Here is a 22,507-nt window from a genome sequence, read left to right on the forward strand (position 1 = left end):
TTGCTATGTTCCTGAGTGAAATAAGCTGCCAGATCTTCTGTACATGAATTGCTTCAGGCATTACAGCAAACAAAGCCATGTGACACTGTGATGGGGATGAAAGTGGGGGTAAACTTTTTTTTTTTATTCTGTTATCAGCACAAAAGAAAAATATTATTAGGTAACAGAAGGGTTACAGCTAGAAGCAGGGGAGGGAATGGGGCTTTTGGCAGATCTGCCAGCGCTCCAGATAAGGAAGATCAATCTATATGATGACTGGGAACAATACATGAGTAAACTGAGAGAGCGTCTCATTTCAGCCATTCTCAGGATGTCTACAACACGCTCTCAGACATAACAAGATGTGAGAGGCTCAGAAGCCCAGGAAACAGAAGCTGTACACCAGAGCTTTTCTTTCCCCCCAGAATGAAAGGAATAGGAACAAAACTCCAAAAAAATGCTGCTTCTGCAGTCAAAAAAAGATTAATAGGCAGGCAGCTTCCCTTTTTCACTTCCAGTCTGGCTCAGTCTGATTTATAGCCAGAACACACAACAAACCCTTGTGCTTAAATACCAAAACAATGCTGATATTAAAACCTGACTCATCATCCTGTGATGAACCATGACCACTCTCCCCCCCCCCCCCCCCCCCCCACACACACACACACACAATATTATCCAGCATCTATTTTTGTATGTGACACCGTTAGATTGTGATGCGGACAAATATCCTCATAAAATATTAATTTCATTACCAACGTCAAGTTCACTCTAGAAAATACATGAGATACTTTTGTAAACATAAATGATATTAGAAGTTGTTGGAGTTTTATTTTTCTAATTAGATTACAGAAATGGCCTGCTCTATAAAGCATAAATGATTGCTTGATGGGGGCTGGCACAAAATCTTACATACGCTCAGACTCAAAGGAACAAAAGTTGAACGGCTCTTTTATGTAGCTTTGTGGAAACTAATTGAACATTGATTCAAAGCTACAGCTATCTTCCCAGCACTTTTCATCATTATTTCTCAAAAAAAGTATATTTTGAGCAAACGCTTACTGCCAGTGATCACTGTCCAAAACATATGTTACATATCTTATGCTTACACTATACTGCATACATTTCTTTACACTTAAACTCATATTGATCAATATAGTTAATTAATGATCAAAGGGGACTATAATGTATTGATAACTGTCAATCTAAACTGAACCCTCTAGTCTATGGCTTCTCATATTCCCATAGTTATGCAAGCTACATTCTTCAGATGTCTGATAAAACATCATGATTTACTTGAGATGATATAATTATTGAGCAGTTAAACATAACGACTCTATCATATGCAGAATGCATCACTGTAATCTCTTACAACGAACACGAATAGCAATGACCAGAATGCCGAACTTTTGAAAATACAAAATAGATGTTTAGCATTCCAAAACAAACGTAATGCTGATTCATTGTCTTGCAGCGGAATGACTTGGGAATAAAGTAAAAAGTCCAGAGTAAATGTAAGTGTGTATCATTTCAAGAGGCTTCTTGCATTGAAGGCAAAGTTGGGGTTGTTCAATGTCATGTGGAGACTAACTTGCAGAGGCTGTTTCTGCCTTGCTCTGGTCGTACACACACTCAGATAATTGTAATAGAATAATGGTGTGTGGCTCAGCATGTTAGGACACAGCGCCTGGGATGGGAAGGTGGCCGGGTTGGCAGACTGGTTTTACCGTTGGACCCCAGAACAAGGCTCTTAACCCCCCAACAGCTCCATGCTGACCCTGCGTCCTCTGAAAATATATGTCGCTTTGAATAAAGGCATCAGCTAAGATAAACCAAACGTACACAATTATTTTAATCATGCTTTTTAGCATTTTCATCACTAGTTTTTATGTGTCTCTGGGCGTTGACTGTGGAAATCAGTTAGTGTCTGTGGTTTCCCCCCAAAAACATGCCAACAGGAATTTCCAGATTGCCCTTGCCGTGAGTCCTGCTGTGTGATTGACATCCCATCCAGGGTGGTCCACGCTGTTTTTCATGTGATAGGTTGTGGGCTCATCAGACCATGCATTAGAAAAATAATATGGAAACTGGATGGATAGTATTAAATTATTAATGTAGTTTTTGGGCTAGAATTATTCCGTAAAAATTAAAATGGTTGACATACCTTGAATTTAGGATGCCACCACCCGATAGAAGAATATAACTTTCCCTTCCATTTCATTATAGTATAACTCATACATTTTTTAACTCATAAATAATGTCTGTCTCTTCATATCACTCTGTAACTCCAGTACCCATAGTCACTAATATCATATTGATAATGATACTTTATAACTTGGCTAGAAGTATCCATTTAATCTTTAAGCTTTAATCTTTTCTGACATTGTTTAAAATTTGCACTACAGTTGATTCTGCATAACTGCCCATCGAATAATGACACATTCCACTTTACTGCGCGCAGCTGGTCTTGTTTCTCATGAATCGGTGTCTATGGCAACATCCTTCAGTTAAACACAATTCATATATTTACACAATCCAGAACAATGCAACATGTCACATGGTCTTGATCTCAATATTACAATGCAAAACAATTTAGATAACTGCACAGGTTTTGTTTTAATAAAATGTATTTTGACCTCAAAAGTAGCCATATTTTGATTTACTCTACCTCAAATGTCGATGTAATTTGAGTTCCATGCTGACTTGAAAAACAAAACTAGAAAATGACTAACAAAAATAGCCCATAAGCTACTGTACATAGTTGGACTGTCAGGGTATACTTATTGGTCGTGTGTCATTTGGTATTTTCAGGGTACACCCCAATGAAATCAATCAATATATTGCTTGACACAAGCAGAACCTGAATTCACAAGTAGATGCTCATCAATGGAAACTTTATGCTAATTGTTGGTTTCAGCTAAAGCTGGGTACAGTCAGTCATAATTGGTGGTTTGGGAACATTTTGGTTTTCCAATACATTACACTAACATTGAAGAGAGTAGTTGAAAAGACCAAGACTGTCTGTTGGCTTTTTAACGCAGAATTTAAAATGTTACTGGAAACACATCCATCATGCTAACTCTTTTGAGACAACATCACCCAAGTCTATGTACAACCAGAGCAAGCCAGAGACAGCCTCTGCAAATTAGTCTCCCTTTGACATTTAAATCCTTACTTTGCCTTCAATGCAAGAGGCTTGTTGCAATGATACAGAACTGAATTTGTCTGACACATTTACTCGGCACTTTATACTTTATTCCCAAGTCATGCTGGTTGGCAAGACAACAAATCAGTGTTACATTTGTTTTGGAATACTAAATGTTTATTTTTGTATCTTGATTTTTTTGTATATTGAATTTTTGGTAACACTTTACTTGAGGGGACACAAATAATGTAGCAGTACACTCTTAATGTACTAAGTGTTATGTACTGATCACATGTTCATTCATCATTAATCAGTCAAAATTGCTCATGTATTTCATGCAGCTATGCTACTATATTTGTTCATGATTTGTACTTGAGGAGTAACTGAATTACTAAGTTAGTTGTGCCCCCTCAAGTAAAGTTTTGTCAAGTGTTTGATAATATATTGTGCCCAGCATCTAATTTTTTTCCATTGAATACTGACTGCAATACAGCAATACAGCAAGAATGATTCATGTACAGTACTACAGGTTTGCTATACAATCCTGTTCATTTTGGCGAGTTCTGTACAGTAGTTTAACTTCAGAGATGCACAAGCTCTAGATAACTGCATGTTACAGTCCTAATTCAAGCATGATACTGTCATAGGATGCCACCTTTGCAATCAGTAAGTTTGTGATTTTTTTTTCCCTGCTAGATATTCCATGCTAGACTGAAAGTGGTATTATTGCAATGTGGAAGTGTTTAGGAACAACAGAAACTCAGCCACGAAGATGCAGACCATGTAAATTAACGGAGTGGGGTCACCAAGCGCAGAGGCACATACTGTGTAAAAGTCGCCAGTGCTCATTACAAACTTCCTCTGGCATTAAACCCAGCACAAACACGCACTGGGAGCTTCATGGAATGGGCGTCCATAACCAAGCAGCATGCAAGCTTCACATCACCAAACGCAGTGCCAAGTGTTGGATAAAGTCGTGAAAAGCACGCTGTCACTGGACACTGGAGCAGTGGAAACGTGCTCCATGAAAAAACAAATCGCACATGGACAAGTCTGGGTTTGGCAGATGCCAGGAGAACGTTACCTTCCATGACTGCACTGTGCCAACTGTAAAGTTTAGTGGAGGGGGGATAACGGAATGGGGTTGTTTTTCAGGGGTTGGGCTAGACCCCTTAGTTCCAGGGAAGGGAACTTTTAATCCTTATGCATTCTAAAACATTTTGAATAATTCTGTGTTTCTAACTTTGTGGGAACAGTTTGAGGAAGGTCCTTTTCTGTTCCAGCATGACTGTGCCCCAGTGCACAAATCAAGGTCCATAGAGGGTTGGGTGAGTTTGGCATGGAAGAGCTTGACTGGCCTGCATAGAACCCTGTCCTCATCACCACTGAACACCTCTGGGATGAACTAGAACAGAGTTTGCGATCCAGGCCTTCATGTCCATCATCAGTACCTGACCTCACAAATGCTCTTCTGGTTGAATGGGCAAAAGTCCCACAGACACACTCCAAAATCTTGTGGAAATCCTTCCCAGAAAAGTGGCAGCTGTTATAGCTGCAAAGGGGGGAGCTGCTCCATACTGATGCCTATGGATTTAGAATGTATAATGGCCAGATGTCCCAATACTTTTATCCATATGATGTATAACAGACACTTGGCCAAGGTAACTTAAAAATTTAAAGTTTAAAAGTTTGAGGTTGAAAGTGAATGAAGCAAAATTCTATTAAGAAAAAAAAAACTTTTGTCATCATATACTGTATTGTTTTCATGCAAATATTCTGTGTTAAAGCTCAGGGCCGGGTTCCCAAAGGCCTTCTTAATGCTACATCATTTGTAAGTTCTACCTTAAGTTGTACCTTAACGTTGCGACGTGGTTCCTAAAACGTCCTTAATTAAATATATCTCCCGTACAACTGATATAGAATAAAATGATTCTGCCTGATACATGACTACAATCTTCGTTAGGTATATGTTTCATCCTCGCGCTCTGCATGCGCAGCGATCTGACCTCAGTAACGCGCGGATTCATAATATAAGATGAGGAATGTGCTGTTGATTATGTATTTATTTATTTATTGGGAAGGAAGGGTGGGTTTGCCGGGGTCCCCCTATTTCCGATGCCCCTTCAAGACACACACCTCTCTAATGTGCCAAAGTTACAGTATATCTGCATGTTTTATATATCTAATGTGTTTACATATCTAAACTAATCTGTAACAAAGTTTACACATGCAATGTAAACTTTGGTTCATGAGGTTGATAAGAGTCAATACTGCAGGTTCATTTACATAAAAGTCTAATATGTTTTCCACAAAAAACACCCTGGAATTGTCCTTAATATTCAATGTAGCACATTGGACATTCTCTTATGTTATGACAGTATGCAGGGGCATCAGAAGCATTTTAAATGTGTGGGGGGGGGGGGGGGGGGGGGTACACACTGGCAGGGGGGTCCTAATATACTCCTAATATTTCATTGTTTAGTTGAACATTACTTTAACGTGGCCTAGGGTTAATTTTTGAGGGCATATAACAAAAGAATAAGGTTTTAGCAAAAGTTGGACATTGTGAGATGGCAATGGAGCTGATGTTACCTCCTCCAGTATCGAGCGGCCTGCACCTTTACTGTCTATGGCCTGCACTGACGATTCACTTCACTAGTGTGTGGTGAGTTGTTGTAGGTAACCTGGAAAACCTGGAGTGGCCTTTCAGTGGTATGTGTATTCTCATATCCATCAAGTGGAATGGATTCTTTTGCGAAGCAATAGAAACAGCGCTGGGTGAACTAATATTTTATGTTAAATGTGGGGGGGTCCAAACGAATAATTATGAAATGTGAGGGGGAGATTTAATGGCAGCGACGCCCATGACAGTATGAGATCTATTATGCCATTGCTCAGCATTAATGACCTGTTTTATAGAACAAATAAAAATAAAATGGTGTGATACTAGAATCTGGGGAAGCGGTTTTGTGCACCCATTACCTGAAAATCACATTTCGTTTGTTAATTCAGGATTAATTTTGTTAATTTTGTATTTTATTTTAGGTTCTCCCCAGTTCTGATTAATGCAATATTTTGAAGGATTCCTGCAGTGTTATATTTAGAAAGAACAGCACTTTCTCACAAGTAGCAGTCAAGCAGTTGCTGCATGGAGGAAATAATCAATTCTTGAGCCATTGATGTCAACCAATCAGGTGTTCCGACACCTGGTAATGTCGCGCTTAAGAACTTCCTAAGAACTTCTTAAGAAATTGTTTCGGGAACACACGTAGAAAAGCAAACACCTTTCATAAGGTATGCCTTTCAAGTCTTCATAAGACACTAAGAGTCAAGAGTTATCAGATAACACAGCCTACATTTGTGAGAGTCCATTAGTATGCTAAATGATAAGTATTTTTATCTGACATTCTGTTTCATAGGTTTAATGTAAGAAAATCTGATTATATTTACGTGCGTTGTGTTTTAAAACACAATTTAGCAGTGTAGCCAAAGGTACAGTAATTTGTTAGGCACCTAAGGTAAATCTTGAGGTTGTAATGGGGATAACATTATTATGTGTAAGTTCTTCTAAGTAAATGGATCAAGGAATTACTTTGTAGACTCAACTGGAGCTGTAAAAGTCAGACTCTGTCACTTACCACTTAACTTTGTAGGACAGTAACTGGAAATAACTGCAGGTACATTGTCACTGACTGAGTGATGAAAAAGCGTAATTGATCAATCCGTATATAGGAAGGCACCAATTTTCTGAAGAGCTTTCATTTCAACAAATGATCTACAACAATTAATGTGTTGATTTAAGATTATAAACTTAAATCTTAATCTTTTCATTTCTAGGCCTCATTAGAAAAAAATATTAGAATATATGCAGGAGAAAACATATTTAAAATTGAATGTAATCTAACACTAATTTGATAAAGTTTAAGAAAATAGAAACTGTCCTTGTTCTTGAACCATTACAGTGATTAAAAAATAATGTACAGATTAGAAAGAAGTTAAGGAATTTCAGTACAATTTACTACATAGTGCAAAACTGATATATTTGACACATTACTAAGAATTACTGAAATTTCTCAACAGAGAAACCCACAGCTGACCCTTTCTGATCCCCCTCCAGTCAGTGCTTAGTTGTGCAAAATTCCCCCCCCCCCAAAAAAAAAAAACAGAAAACAGTGCTCAAACAGACTTCCTATCCCATTTTTTAATTGTGGTACTCTGTTTGAAATGTGGTTCTGGAACAAGGCGGAGGTATTTTTCTATTGCTAATTTATTCTTCTTCTTATCTTTATTGCTCCAATATTCTGTTTTCAGGATATTTCATTTGTGTACTGTGAACTTTTTTTTTTTGCACCATGCTCACTTCATCACACTATGTGTTCTGTCTTTGCATTTTGGCTGTTTTCCACAATATAGGTATATGTTCGTCTGTCCTCTATTTACTTGCTGCTGTGTGCACAAGAACATCCCCAAGGAATAAATAAAGTTTATCTTAATCGTAATCTTAAAAACCATTTCCCCTTTATTCTGTCTACAACTGCTGTGTCGGCAGCAAAACTGACTGCCTTTCATATAAACAGCAGCGTAGTTTCCTCTTCCTCAGTAACAATAAAACACCAATGCGACTTGACAGACGAATCCTGAATTATTCACTACTGCACCAACCACTGAGACTGTCCACTGTTGTCAGTCACAGCTGAACTAACAACTTGCAAAGTGCCACAGAGTCAATCACTCAGTTTTCTACAAAAAAATCCTGAGATTCAGTTATATAATTAATCAGCCCAGACCATCATCTATGTCCGTTGATTGTAATGCCTTTTTGCGAATATTGAATTTTTTAATAGATACATATAAATTTAAAAGCCAGACATATAGTGCTCTTTAGGGAATGCAATGAGATCTTTACATTTTCCAGATCATTTCTGTTGCCATGAGAAATTTATGCAAACTTTATACACACACTGAGTGGGCAGAAGATTAAAATCCCCAGTTCAGGGGGTGTGAAACTGAAGGTGCATAAATCACAGTGTTACTCCCCTATGGGCAAATTCAAATAAAAGTGTGGTGGGGGGGTGGTTTACAGCAAGCCTATTTGTTTACTGGTTATCTAAAGTTACAATGTAAAAATCAGCTGTATTAATAAAAAGACAAAAATCAAATGCTGTACATCTAAGCAAACTTACTATATAACAATAATGCAAGGTATTTGTATCAAATAGATCAGTTTTGCACTATGTAGTAAATTGTACTGGAATTCCTTAACAATACACTTTGGCTTTTGTTAATTCATAACCTTTATAAACAACGGGTGTTAGTTACCTGCGGAATCCACCAGTGAGAGTTACAGTAGCTTCTGGAACAATCATGTGAACGGCCTCCTCGATGATCCCTGCCAGGGCCTCTGCTTCAGCTTTACTGATGCCCTTCAAAATGTCGTCATAGTAACGGAAGCCTAGCAACACACAGGAATGCAAGGTGAAATTCACAAACATTGCTCATCATTTGTTATGAACTTCTTGATTCCAAAACAAATTGTTTAATAACGATAAATGCTTAATGTTCCATTCAATGAAATCAGCTCACCCTGAGAATCCGCAATAAACGCTCAAATACTTCATTTCACTACTTCAGCTCCCTCCATCTATTTTCCACATCCACTAATCTAACACAGTATTACAATGAGCCTCAAGCCAATCCCAGGAAGTATAGGAGACGAGGCTGGAAACACCCTGGACCAAATGCCAGCCTGTCAGGGTCACGCACATAATCACACACCAAGGGCAGTTTGGAGACACCAATCCAGCTAAACCACGCTAGACTGTGGGAATGAACCAGTGGCCCCAGAGAAACTTATGCTAACACGAGAACGCACACACACACATACACACATACACACATGTAGGGTAAACATATCCTTATAGGGACCGCTCATTCATTTCAATGGGAAAAATGCTAACGCTAACTATGACAACCTTAACCCCTACCCTGCCCTAACCATAACCATAAGTAACCAAACAAAATACAAGAGTTTTTGCATTTTTAGTTTTTTCATAGCAGTCACCGATTTTTATAAAATAGAGTTTTCCCTTATGGGGACCAGGAAAGTAAGGGAAAAAAAACGGATATTTATCACGTTATGTCCCCATAAGGATAGGTAAACCCGCTCGCACACACACACACATGCACACACATACAGGTATATATATATGCACACACACACACACACACGCATGCAGACACACATACACGCACACACACATTTCAAAGATATTCATATCTTTGTGGAGACTGTCCATTCATTTCTATGAGAAAAACCCTAATGATAACCTTAATCCCTACCCAGCCTTAACTTTATAAATTAGTAACCAAACAAAATGCAAGACTTGGCATTTTTAGTTTTTTGATTGCAGTCACAGATTTTAATACAATTGAATTTCCCATTGTGGAGACCAAAAAAACGGTCCCCACAACTTCAAAATATCAAGTTTTTATCACATCGTGGGGACATTTGGTCCCCATTTGACGCAGGCACAAACACACAGTTAAAATAGGAAGCAAAGCCACAGGCCTGTAGGCTTGAAGCCACAGTTTTACAGGAAAATTACACTTTAATGCACTTTTTTATTTTGACATTTTTATGAGGTTGAGCAGTAAATATTGCACATAAATATTATTAAACACAAATAAAAATTATACATATATAAACTGAAAATAGAAAACTCCCTTCACAGATAGAATTACACACCATAAACAATATGAATATGTAGTGTAGGCTCAGAAGCTAGAATTCTCTTTAATGTAGGATCGGAAAGATATTTATTGATTAAATAAACACGCATTTATGCAAAATTTATTGTTATTATTAAGACTTAGAACCAGTGCCACAGAGGACAGGATGCTAAAATTTTCACACAGTGGTTGCGATTTAGGGACCCACTGCAGTAACCTATAGAACTCTGCTCCTTATTTACTCTTACAGTCTCGTGTGTCCAGATAGATAGGTGAGCTGGGGTACATTTAGAAGTTCTACCAAAGTAGTGCCAAAAAAAGTTATTACCACATAAGCATTGTCAGCTTCGGGATGGAACGCGAGCACGGAAGCAGGCGAATGAAGCCAAAAGGTCCAGTGAAGGGTTTATTCGAGGCAAAAGGACAGGTGCAGACAACGACGGACCATACAACGATGACAGATCTCGGGAATACAGACTGAGACTCGGACTAAATACACAAGACTAGGTAACAGAACGAGCTACAGGTGGGAACAATTAGGGCGAAACAGAAGGTAATGAGGTGGGCGTGGCACACATCGGGAGCGGACGGAGCGGGGCGTGACATAACCCCCCCCCAAAGGCGCGCACACCGGGCGCGCCAGGGAGGAGGCGACGGACGGGACGAGGGAACAGGACCTGAAAGATAAAACAGAACGTCAACCAAACCCAGGGAACAGGACGGAGACGCAAAAGACGAACAGGGACGAAACGAAGGACAGGACCTGACAGAGAACAGGGAAGGCGGAGAGACAGACCCAGAAGGGAGACACAGGGGGAACACCCACAGGCGACACGAAAGGGCCAGGGGTGCCAAAAGGAGGGACAAAGGGACCAGAGGGAGAAACAGGCGGGACGAACGGCAAGGGAGGAGGAACAAGGGGAGCACGAAAAGGCCCAGGCGGGCGACGGGCAGCGGCCGGAAGGGCCGCAGGGGAGAGGGAGAAGGGAGCAGGAGGGGACCACCCAGGGACCAAGGGGACGGGACGAGGGAGTGACGGAGGGGACCAGGAGGGAGCAGGAGGGAACACCAGGGAAGGCAGGCAGGAGGGGGAAGCCGCGGCAGGCGGAGGCGCAGCCGCAGCCGGCGAAGGCGCCGTCCGACGCCAAGCCGGAGCAGGGGGGCCCGGAGGCGGCCGACCGGGAGCCGGAGGCGGGACCGAGGACCGGCACCCAGGGACCAGGGGGGGGCCCGGCGGCGACCGCCGACCCCGAGGCGCAGGACCCGCAGGCAGCCACCGAGCCAGAGCTAGGGGCCGAACGGGCGAGCCAGGGGGCATGGCGGGCGGGACCCAGGCCCGACGCCTGTGTCCCCGTCCCTTACGGGACACTGACAGGCGGGGTCCTGGGCGGTGCTGGTCTGGCCGGGGTAAGGGCGAGGGAGTCTCAAGGGAGGTCAGGTCTGGACAAACAAGTGTCTTGGCCTCTAAAGAGGCAACAGGCGGGGCAGCCGGAGCCTCAGGTGTGGCCGCAGGCAGAGCGGCGGCCTCAGGCGGGGCCACGGGCAGGACCGGAACGGCGGCCTCAGGCGGCGCCGTGGGCAGGACTGGAACGAAGGCCGGCTGGACAGGCGAGCAGGGCTGGGCCGGCTGGACAGGCGAGACGAGCAGGTCAGGTGAATCGGGCTCGGGTGTGCGGCCCGCAGGGGGCGCTTCATTGCGCGCCACCAGCACGCGGGCAGCAGGGGGCGTAACCGCGGCAACCTGAGGCAGTTCATGTGCCGGTAGGACAGGTAGGTCAGATGCCGGCAGGACAGGCAGTTCAGGTGCCGGCAGGACAAACAGTTCAGATGCCGGCAGGACAGGCAGTTCAGATGCTGGCAGGTTGGGCGCTGCCCTCCCGCGGCCAGCAGGGGGCGCTGCCGCGGGGCAGAACCCCCCCCCAAAGGCGCGCACTCCGGGCGCGCCAGAGAGGGACACCCCGGCGGGCGCTGTCACCCCGTGGCTAGCCACCGGGACTGTAGGCAAGCCAGGCAGGGCAAGCGGGTCCAATGGGACAGACGGGTCAGGCAGGTCAGGAGGTGCCGCTGACAAGGCGGCGGAAGCTGCAGCAGGCGGTGCCGCAGGTAGAGCGGTGGCAGCTGCAGCAGGAAAGACAGGCAGGACGGGCGGTGCCGCTGACGAAGCGGCGGAAGCTGCAACAGGCGGCGCCGCAGGCAGAGCGGCGGCAGCTGCAGCAGGGAAGACAGGCAGGACTGGCGGGTCGAGCGGTGCTGCCGGCATCGCGGCGGCTGCAGCAGGTGGGGCTGCAGGCAGCTCAGCCGCGGGCAGATCGGCGGCGGCAGCAGGCAGCGCAGCCGCAGGCAGATCGGCGGCGGCAGCAGGCAGCGCAGCCGCAGGCAGATCGGCGGCGGCAGCAGGCAGCGCAGCCGCGGGCGGATCGGCGGCGGCAGCAGGTAGCGCAGCCGCAGGCAGATCGGCGGCGGCAGCAGGCAGCGCAGCCGCAGGCAGATCGGCGACGGCAGCAGGCAGCGCAGCCGCGGGCGGATCGGCGGAGGCAGCAGGCAGCGCCGCCGCAGGCGGATCGGCGGAGGCAGCAGGCAGCGCAGCCGCAGGCGGATCGGCGGAGGCAGCAGGCAGCGCAGCCGCAGGCGGATCGACGGAGGCAGCAGACCGGAGAGGTAGTGCTGCTGGCCGATCGGCGGAAGCTGCAGCAAGCGGTGCCGCAGGCAGGGAGGCGGCAGCTGCAGCAGGCGACGTCGCTGGCAGAGAGGAGACGTCAGCAGCCGGCGGTGCCGCGGGCAGAGCGGCGGCATCAACCGCCGGCAGGTCCGGACCGAACCGGTCCGGTGCAGGAAGGAGGGGTGCTGAGCGCGTATGCGCCCTCCCTTTTCTCGCTTTAGGGACCCGGGGACTGGCGTCTCTAACAGCGCTGTTCCCTCTCCCAGGACAGCGCTCTGGCCAGGCATCCCCAGTCCCCAAAGCAGGCAGGTCCTCCGCGTCTTGGGGCCCACCTATCACCCAGGCGTCCTCCCAGGCGGGGCGAAGGGAGCACGCTCCCAAGAAGAGAGTTGGGGCGGCTTCTTCAGCCTTTCCCTTTCGCCTCTTCTTTCTCCTTCTGGATCCGGAAGGCAGCAGTGGGGTCGCATCAGCGGGTGGTGAGCGGTACATCAGCCCGCTGTCCCGCTCCACCTGCCTTTGCAGGGCTGCAGCCGCTACCTCCCGAAGCTGCTGGAGGCTTTCGCGCACCACGTCCGCGTGGTGCGCGTCGCCGGGGACAGATATCCTCTCCAGGATATCCCGGCTTCGGTGAGCTAACCGGAGTGCTGCGGGATCCTCTCGGATCTCGGGTTGGGCCAGCCAGTATAGGACCTCGTCTACCAAGCCGAGGTACTCTTCCTCGGCTAGGGGGGATCCTTTCTTGCGGAGATCTGTCATTCTGTCAGCTTCGGGATGGAACGCGAGCACGGAAGCAGGCGAATGAAGCCAAAAGGTCCAGTGAAGGGTTTATTCGAGGCAAAAGGACAGGTGCAGACAACGACGGACCATACAACGATGACAGATCTCGGGAATACAGACTGAGACTCGGACTAAATACACAAGACTAGGTAACAGAACGAGCTACAGGTGGGAACAATTAGGGCGAAACAGAAGGTAATGAGGTGGGCGTGGCACACATCGGGAGCGGACGGAGCGGGGCGTGACAAGCATGAACTGTAAAATACTATCCACTGTCCATCTGGTAAGCGATGCAACACTATTCATCCATTCATCCATCCTTTTCATAATATTAAAGGTATAAATTCAGTAAAATATAATGATGATGAGCATAATAAAGAGAATATAGACTATAGATTTATGCAAAATACTCCTGAAACATAAAGTTGAGAAAACATTTTGAAACACTGGAGAAGGACATCTTAAACTGCATCCGTCATATTTCCCCTCTTTATTGTGTTTTCCACTTTTATGCAAACAACTTGGAGTAATATGGTTAAAACAAGTGGATCTTATATGTGCGCGCTCTGCACAAAATTGGAATCCAAGTCAAAGAAACTCTCAAAAGTTTATTTCTAGAAGTTCAATGACATTCCATTTGACAAAGCATTTTTCTTAAAACTCATTGTAGGATTAAAGCTATTTGTTCCCTTGAAGCCTTCAAGCTGTTCAGTAACTTGATGTAAACACGGTTAGCGTTGCGGGAGCTCTGATGTATTTCTTTAATTTCTCAAAGTCAGCCTTGGAGGTGAATGGCAGCATCTTCCAAGCCCTTTTTTACAGCTGAGGGTCCACCTCAGCCATCATTTTGATTGAACAAGTGCTAGTTCTGAGCATTTGTGTGGTTTTAATAAGAGATGGCGGGGCTCCTGCCCGTCTCCCAGTGAGGAATATTTAATGCTGTGGGCTGAGCCGAAACACACAGGCGTAATCAAAACCAAAAACTGTTTGATCTTTTGTTTTATTAATGCCCCTTACAACTAAAATTTACGGTATGAAATCAAATTGCTGAAATAACATGGATAAAATATTGCCATAAAAAATATGCGGGGGCATTGTACAGTCTGAGAGTAATCAGATTTGGATATATACATATATATATATATATGTGTGTGTGTGTGTGTGTGTGTGTGTGTGTGTGTGTATGTATATATATAATACATACATACATACAGTACATATATATGCAGATAAGATATATGTATATCTCATCCGCAAAGGGCCAGTGTGCACGTTTTGACCTTTAGGTCAGCTGTTCAAACCCAGGAAAGAGGACTCTTCAGCCAATTAGTCTTCTAATTAGTAATCTAATTAGGGAGATGCAGTGAAAACCCACATACAGAATGGCCCTTTCCGGATTAGATTGCCCACCCTCGTTCTAATCCCGGTTGGGGGGGGGGATGGGCTGAAATTTCTCTGAGGCAGCACGGGACACAAGGATGGCATGGCAGCCCATGGCAGGACACATACCCAAAGTCTCTATCAGCTGAGAGACACAAATTAGCCAGACTACTTATCTTTGATCTGTGGGAAGGAACTCACTCCACATGCACTCCACATAGGCTTCTGGGGGTAGGATTTGAACCCCAACACTGCTCTTAATTCTAATCTGCTTTTCGACAAGATAAACAGGCCAAATAGTAATTTCTGGACAGTCTTTCTTTTTCTTAAACTGTCATATTTTGAAATATTAAAGTAATTACAACTATAAACCTTACAACAACAATGCATTATATTAACTCTGAATCCTACTCATTTTATTTGGAGATTATGACCATACAAAGCATACAACACTGGGGCAACGTGGATGCATTTTTTCATTCCCATAAGGTTGTCCCTGGTTTAGAGTGCAGATAGTATTAATTATCTCCAACAATATGGCAGCAGTGTACCTTATTAAATTCTGTCCTCACTTACTGACATCTCAGATTCTTCATGCTGTTTTGCTCCCTCATAATAAGAAGCGTTAATCCAAGTCATTAACCAGTCTAGCTTTACCTGCCTCCTCTGGATTAACCATCATTGACTCAGGCCCTGCGGTCTTATGAAGCGCCAGTCCATTTTAAATACAAATCCCTCTGTGTACATTTCTAATGATTTTGCTGGGAGATTTTAGTGTGGGGGAAAATGTATTCTCAGTTTCTGAGGATGGCAGAAGTTGTTAAAGCTGTTTATGAAAATGAGTGTCAATTCTGGAAATGAAAGGAAAAACTGTGTTTCTATGAAAAAGACTGATATGAATCTATGAATCTCAGGGGTACCCCATGGATGTGGCAGTCAATCACAGAACATACACACACTATGGGCAGGTTAGGGATGCAAATTTCCCTAATTCTTTGGACTGTGGGATGCATGGGCATAAATTGGGGGGGGGGGGTGGGGTGGTTGTAACCAGCTAATACAACCTCAACCCCTCCAGTGTTCAAACCAAAGTTATGCCCTTAATGGAATGAAGCTGGAATTTCCTTAGGAAACCAGTGCAACAAGTGCCAGTGCAGTATATATAGATCATTTGGCCAAGATGTACAAAGATATGGTTAAAAGACACAGATAAACATTGTACTTATAGAATGCAAGAGAAGTGTGAATACAAAAAAAAACCATAAACCTTGAAATATCGGTAAGAAGACTGGTGTTAGTTTAGAGATATAACATGCAGCAAGAAACATTTCAGTAAAAAAAAAATGTTGAAAATTCGACTAAGCACAGTTGCCTGAGTAGAGCAGGTAGTGTAGAGGTTAAGGGGGCCGACGTGGCACTTGAAGGTTGCGCTTCTCAGAGCCTGGCCTGTGAAATACACCCTTGAGCGACTGTGTTAAATATACAGCATTCCCAGCGGCTCCTGGAGACGACACTCTTCAGGACTCTGCTAGGACTGGTAATATCACCAAGGACTGGTAATATCACCAAGCAAAGTCTGTTTCTAGGCCCTGATTGTTCTCTGTAGAGGCGCCTGCATATTTTGCCACCAGATAAGTTATCTTATGTTTCTTGTTAACAGGGCGCTAATCTCTGAGTTTTCTTTCAGTGAAATAATGTATTTGAAGTAAAAGTGTTATTCCAGGAAATTAAAGCTACAGACAACCTCCAAAAAGTGAATTTATGTTGAAATGCTTTGTTACACTATTGCATGCACCGTGGATTTACAGTAGCATATTCTTTTTTTTACCTGCTTCCTGTCTCCTGTTCAAAATGACGCTGTTGTCAGCATGAACTTCCTCAAACGTGCGTAATCCTTTCCGGTACCATTTCTCTGCAGTTTTCAGGCCAATTCCAAACACACTTGTAAACAACTGCAATAAAAACACATCACTGTTAATGACCTCCTCTAATCTTCAATCTAGACCTCCTCTATGTCATGAATTGCCAAGCGGAAGGCTTCATAATTAACATCGCAGACCTGACAAACCTGAAGAAAACCAAATAAGTTGTACTTAGTCTTTGGTGCTCAGTACATTGAAATCTCTTTTACTCCAATTTACACAATGTTTATATATATAAAATTTCATTTCATGTTTATGCCTCTGACCTTGTAAATTAACTGCCTTTGTGAAATCAAGCGCTGGATAACCTCCAATTGTTACAACTTCATTATGATAATACTGAAATTCACCTTCTCTTATTTGACAATGACAATTGATGTTAATGGGGATCTCGTTGAACCTTCAACTACGGTACATAATCTGGGTATAATTTTTGATCAATCACTTACTTTTCAGCCCCATATTATCTCTCTAGTCCAGACGGCATGCTTCCATCTCTGGAACATTGCTTGCCTCTGTCCTTTCTTCAGTGTTACACATACTGAAAGGCTAACCCAGGTTTTCATTGCTACTCGTCTTAAGTACTGTAACGCACTGTTTATTGGCCTTCCTTCAAAACATCTCAATGGATTACATTATGTCCAGAATTCTGCCGCCAATATATACTAAAAGGTCTGCACATATTTCTCCTGTACTTCATGATTTGCATTGGTTGCCAATTACTTTCAGAATCAAATACGCAGTAATACTTATCACTGACAAGGCTCTCCATGGATTTGCCCCTTGATATCTGTCAGACCTTGTACGTCCCGATACCCCAGTCTGTACACCAAGATCCTTGGGTACAAAATTCCTCATAGTTCCAAAGATTAGTCTTCTATGGGTGGCAGGGCAATGAGTGTTGTTACACCGAAACTCTGGAATGCCCTTCCACAGCGTTTGTATTACATGTACATGTATCACAACATTCAAGCTACAGTTAAAAACACATATTTTTCAGGCATGTCACAGTGTTTGATCCAGTTGTAAGGTCTCTTTTGCCTCCTTTGCCTGTTTTTGTATAATGTTATTGCATGTTTAATATGGTGTGTGTTGGAGAAAGGTGCTATGTAAATAAAAATGATTATTTTATGAATGTTTTGTATTCTCTGTTATGGTTCTGACCTTCAGTACTCGATATTTTTCATCATCGAGGATCTCCTGGACTTTGAAAGACCTGCCAGTCTCCAGGATATCCTGTGAAAGAGGAAGGTGCTGGTTGCTATTCCAGGTTTTGAAATGCAGGAATTGAAATCATACCAAGCATAACACTGGGAAACAATGTTTAAAAATATTTCAAACTAATGAAATTTACATCTGGTTTCCATCTGTTTATATGGGCAACTGTCAATGTTTTACATTATCTTAATAAATCAAATCCTACAGATGGACACATAAAACCTAATTACTTAATATATACCTACCATTCACTTTTCTCCTCATTCATTTCTGTTTGTCCTTCACTCTTATGGATCTCAGTGAGAACATTTTAAGCACTGGAAAGCCACCACAGCCTTGGCACATCGTTCTCGTAATTTAATGTGTGCAGCTTTAATTTCTCCATAGCTTTCAGGAAATCATAAATCTTTTTTTAAGCTTATCTCACTCTTATCAGTGAACAATAATTTAGTCGGCACATTCGAGCTATTGCAATACGAAATATAATAAGTAAACGTTGTGGGTGGTAAGATTAAAGGTTACGCCAACAGATACGTAGTTTTTGAAAAATATTTTTTTCCCAGGTTTGCATATTAATAATAATAAATATGAACAAAATATTAATAAATTGGAATAGATTATGCCTGTATATGGCCTTGTTTGTCTGAATGTTGTCATTTGAAGCCTTTGTGACACAATGTTTCTGGGAGGCATGGAATTGGGACGGGACCACACAGCTACAAAGTATCATCTGAGGGTCTTAAGAGCACTACGTAATGCTCCAAGACGCTTCCTCGTGACTTTGTCAGAAGTAGAGTAGTATGGAAATCAAACACGAGTCGTGGGGCATTAAATTATGGGCGCCAGTTTAACATTTGAGATCCTCATCAAGGAATCTGCCATTATCTTTCTTTTCAGAAATCATTGAAGGGTTTACAAATAACAAGATTACAAATAACAATAATAATCTTTCAGGTGTTTACAAATAACAAGGTTTTAAATTACCTCTCTGATAAGAACTTATATTTAATTCATAAATTATCTTGCATCATTTTGTCCCTGTGCAATGCAATGGTGTTTAAAAGTCAGTTTAAATAAAGTTATAATGAAAGAAACATCATCATCGAGACTGGTTATTTATTTACTTCAGCTTCACCTCCTCTTTCCTCAGAATGAAAGCTGTTTGGGATTAGCCAGTGGTTCTACCTTGATCTCATGAGGTCAGTAAGAGACCTGTGCATACATCTCCATGACAGTTTTTTCAGTCTGAGGTACCTGCAAGCGAAGAGGTCTAGACAGCCTGTCAGAGAATATTGCAGTTAAAGGGTAGTATTACTGGGACAGATGCTACCTCTATGACAGCTTTCGTTTGGTCTCCCAGGCAGGGGAGGCTCTCCAGGTCCCGGAAGCAGCCGACCGCACCTGACAGGCTCCTCAGCACCGACGTGGCCCGCATGAAGGCCAGACAGCGGCCCGCGTTCTCATTGAACTCCGCATGTTCTGCCAGAACCTCAAACGCATCCTGCCGGAGAAGATGGTGACGAGCGATGAGCTTCCATCGCCAGTGAGTCACAGTGTTTGATTTCTCAATATTGCAGCAGAAACTGCTGCTTTCGAATCATTAACAAGAACCCCGCCTTTGCTAGATAATGCTGCACTGATGAACGAAACAAGGCTGTGGAGCAAAAATGAACAAAAAGCCATGTTATTCTTGGGTCATTCAAATTGTGTAACTAAGTAGCACTTTGTTCGCTAACAGTAGGAACTATACTAACTCTTTTCTAAATAAGCTGATAAACAAACTTAATCATAAACCCATTCAGATACCCTGAACAAAAAACAGCTAAACCATAAATGAGCAGCAAGATCGGGGACATGACCATCTAAGACCATCTTAGACCACCTAAAACTAGTTAAAATCAGCTACCAGCCAAGCTGGTATTTAGGCAGTTTTTCTGCAGGGGTAAAGATTTTGTTGTGAAGTGTACATTTTATACAAGGTACACCACCGTTCAGAAGTTCGGGGTCACTTAGAAATGTCCTTATTTTCCATAAAAACATACATGAAATGACTTTGAATAGGAAATATAGCTAAATAAATAGGAAATAGCAATTGACAAAATTGGAAATAGTCATTTTTGAAATTAAAATAATAATTGTGTTCTTCAAACTTTGCTTTCATCAAAGAGTCTTCCATTTGCAGCAATTACAGCCTTGTAGATCTTGGGCATTCCAGAAGTCAATTTGTTGAGGCAATCTGATGAGATTTCACCCCGTGCTTCCGGAAGCATCCAAAAGATGGATTGACTTGATGGGCACTTCTTACGTACCATTTGGTCAAGCTGCTCCCAATAGAGTTGAGATCCAGTCACTGTGCTGGTCACTCCATTACTCACAGAATACCAGCTGCCTGCTTCTTCCCTAAACAGTTCTTGCATAATCTGGAGCTGTGTTTGGGTCATTGTCCTGTTGTAGGACGAAACTGCCTCCAATCAAGCACCATCCACAGGGTATGGCATGGCGTTGCAAAATGAAGTGATAGCTTTCCTTCTTCAAAATCCCATTTACCCAGTACAAATCTCCCACTTTACCACCACCAAAGCAGCCCCAGACCATCACACTGCCTCCACCATGCCTGACAGATGTTGTCCAGCACTCCTCCAGTGTCGTTTTATTTGACCTGCATCTCACAAAAGTTATTCTTTGTGATCCAAACACCTCATACTTTTATTCAGAAATCCCACTTCTTTTCCAGTCTTCCTCTGTCCAGTGTCTGTGTTCATTTGCCCATTTCTGTCTTTTCTTTTTATTGGCCATTCTGAGATACAGTTCTCTCTTTGCAATTCTGCCTAGACGGTCAGCATCCCGGAGTTGCCTCTTCACTGTTGACGTTGAGACTGGTCTTTTACGGGCACTAATGAAGCTGCCATTTGAAGACCTATGAGGCATCTGTTTCTAAAACTACGCACTTTAACATATTTGTCCTCTCACTCAGCTGGGCACCAGGGCCTCCCTCTCCTCATCCTGTTGTGGTTAAAGCCAGTTTGTGCTGCTCTATGAAGGGAGTAGTGCACAGCATTGTACGAGATCTTTCTTCTTTCTTTCTCACATGAAATAGCCTTCATTTCTCAGAACAAGAATAGACTGAAGAGCTTCAGAAGAAAGTTCTTTATTTCTGACCATTTTGAGTTTGTAATTGAACCGACAATTGCTGATGCTCCAACTACTCAGCTAGTCCAAAGGAGACCGGTTTTATTGCTTCTTTATTCATCACAACAATTTTCATCTGTTCTATCATAATTGCAAACGAGTTTTCTAATGATCAATTAACCATTTAAAATGATAAACTTGCATTAGCGAACACAGCATTCCACTGAAACTGAGGACTAACTGTTGCTGATAATGGGCCTCTGTACGCCTGTGTAGATATTCCATTAAAAACAGCCGTTTCCAGCTATGATAGTCATTTACAACATTAACAATGCCTACACAGTATTTCTGATCAATCTGATGTTATATTAATGGAAGGAAATGTTTAAGTGACCCCAAACATTTGAACAGTAGTGCGTGTGTCACGGTATACCATAAACTTATTCCTTCTATAATTCTTCTTTTCTTTTATAGGAACCACCAAAATCACAAAAAAGCATAGAATCTCCAGTACCAATTGCCGTTAGCTTATGTCAATCCCCTGAAGCTCCCCCCCCGTGTGGCAGAGTAAGACAAACTGCATCTGTAGATTAATGGATGGCACAGTAACTCACACACTGGCCCGTTTCCAGGAGGGAAACATATTCCCCGTTTGGTGCACTTTTCTGAGGGTTTGTAGGGCACCGTAGAAGTCCCATTCCCTTGCAAAAATCACAAAACAATTAACGACACGCCACCTACCAATAAAAATGAATTATTAAATGATAATTTCAGTTAATGTGCATATATCTACATCAGCAATGAATTTAATTTTTAGTTTATCAGTTTCTGTAAGAATGTAGTTTTTTGCTTTTTACTTTTACGGTATTTTAGGTTTCCGGGTTTTAGGTGTATGCTGAGTGTACAAAACATGAAACAGACTGATTGGACAACCCAAGGTAAAGCCATGATACCTAATCGATTTCACTGTTTAAATTCACTTCAATCTGTGCAGATGAAGGGAATGAGATCCCATATTCTGTGGCTCATGGAAGTTTTAATTGCACAAAAATGTTCTGAAGGCAAAAAGAAAAATGATTGGTTCAGAGAGATAATCAGTCAGTTTGTAAAGGAGGTGGGTCCAAGCAAGTAGAGGCGGCTGGACCAACGAATCAGATGTCATCTAGTTGCTTGGACCCACCTCCTAAAAAATATGATTGGTTGGCTATCTAAACTAAGCATTTTTCATTTTTCATTTGGCCTATTACTATTTAATCTATTAAAAGACGTCCAACTACTGACAGGCCAGGGGTGACATGGATAAGTTTTGTAGAGAAACAAAGGGTGTACAGGAAAAATCAAGAAACTGCAATATAGAGAAAAACCCATGAGTCATGTCAGCTAAACGGCTACTGGTGATGGTGTTCTGTAGGGGTTTGTTTTTTTGGTACAATCTGGCTTCCTTGATAAAAGTGGAGAAACATTTAAATGACATAGAATAGCTGAACATTATTGTCTGTCTGGTGCATTTCCTAATAGTAGCAGTGTGTCCATACACAAAATGATTTTTTTCCAGTAGGATTTATCCCC

General features: G+C 42.9%; 1 protein-coding gene across 1 annotated transcript in view; it reads right to left on the reverse strand.

The window, feature by feature from the left end:
* Nucleotides 1-22,507, reverse strand: part of dntt (deoxynucleotidyltransferase, terminal) — a 91,138-nt gene that overhangs the window by 40,587 nt on the left and 28,044 nt on the right. Inside the window, exons 4-7 of the mRNA XM_072709612.1 lie at nucleotides 19,140-19,310; nucleotides 17,756-17,827; nucleotides 16,498-16,621; nucleotides 8,444-8,576 (exon numbers count right to left, since the gene is read on the reverse strand). Of these exons, the coding sequence (XP_072565713.1) occupies nucleotides 8,444-8,576; nucleotides 16,498-16,621; nucleotides 17,756-17,827; nucleotides 19,140-19,310 (500 nt within the window). The remainder of the gene's footprint in view (nucleotides 1-8,443; nucleotides 8,577-16,497; nucleotides 16,622-17,755; nucleotides 17,828-19,139; nucleotides 19,311-22,507) is intronic.

The sequence above is a fragment of the Paramormyrops kingsleyae genome, chromosome 3 (assembly GCF_048594095.1).
Source record: "Paramormyrops kingsleyae isolate MSU_618 chromosome 3, PKINGS_0.4, whole genome shotgun sequence".
In the NCBI taxonomy this organism is placed as follows: Eukaryota; Metazoa; Chordata; class Actinopteri; order Osteoglossiformes; family Mormyridae; genus Paramormyrops; species Paramormyrops kingsleyae.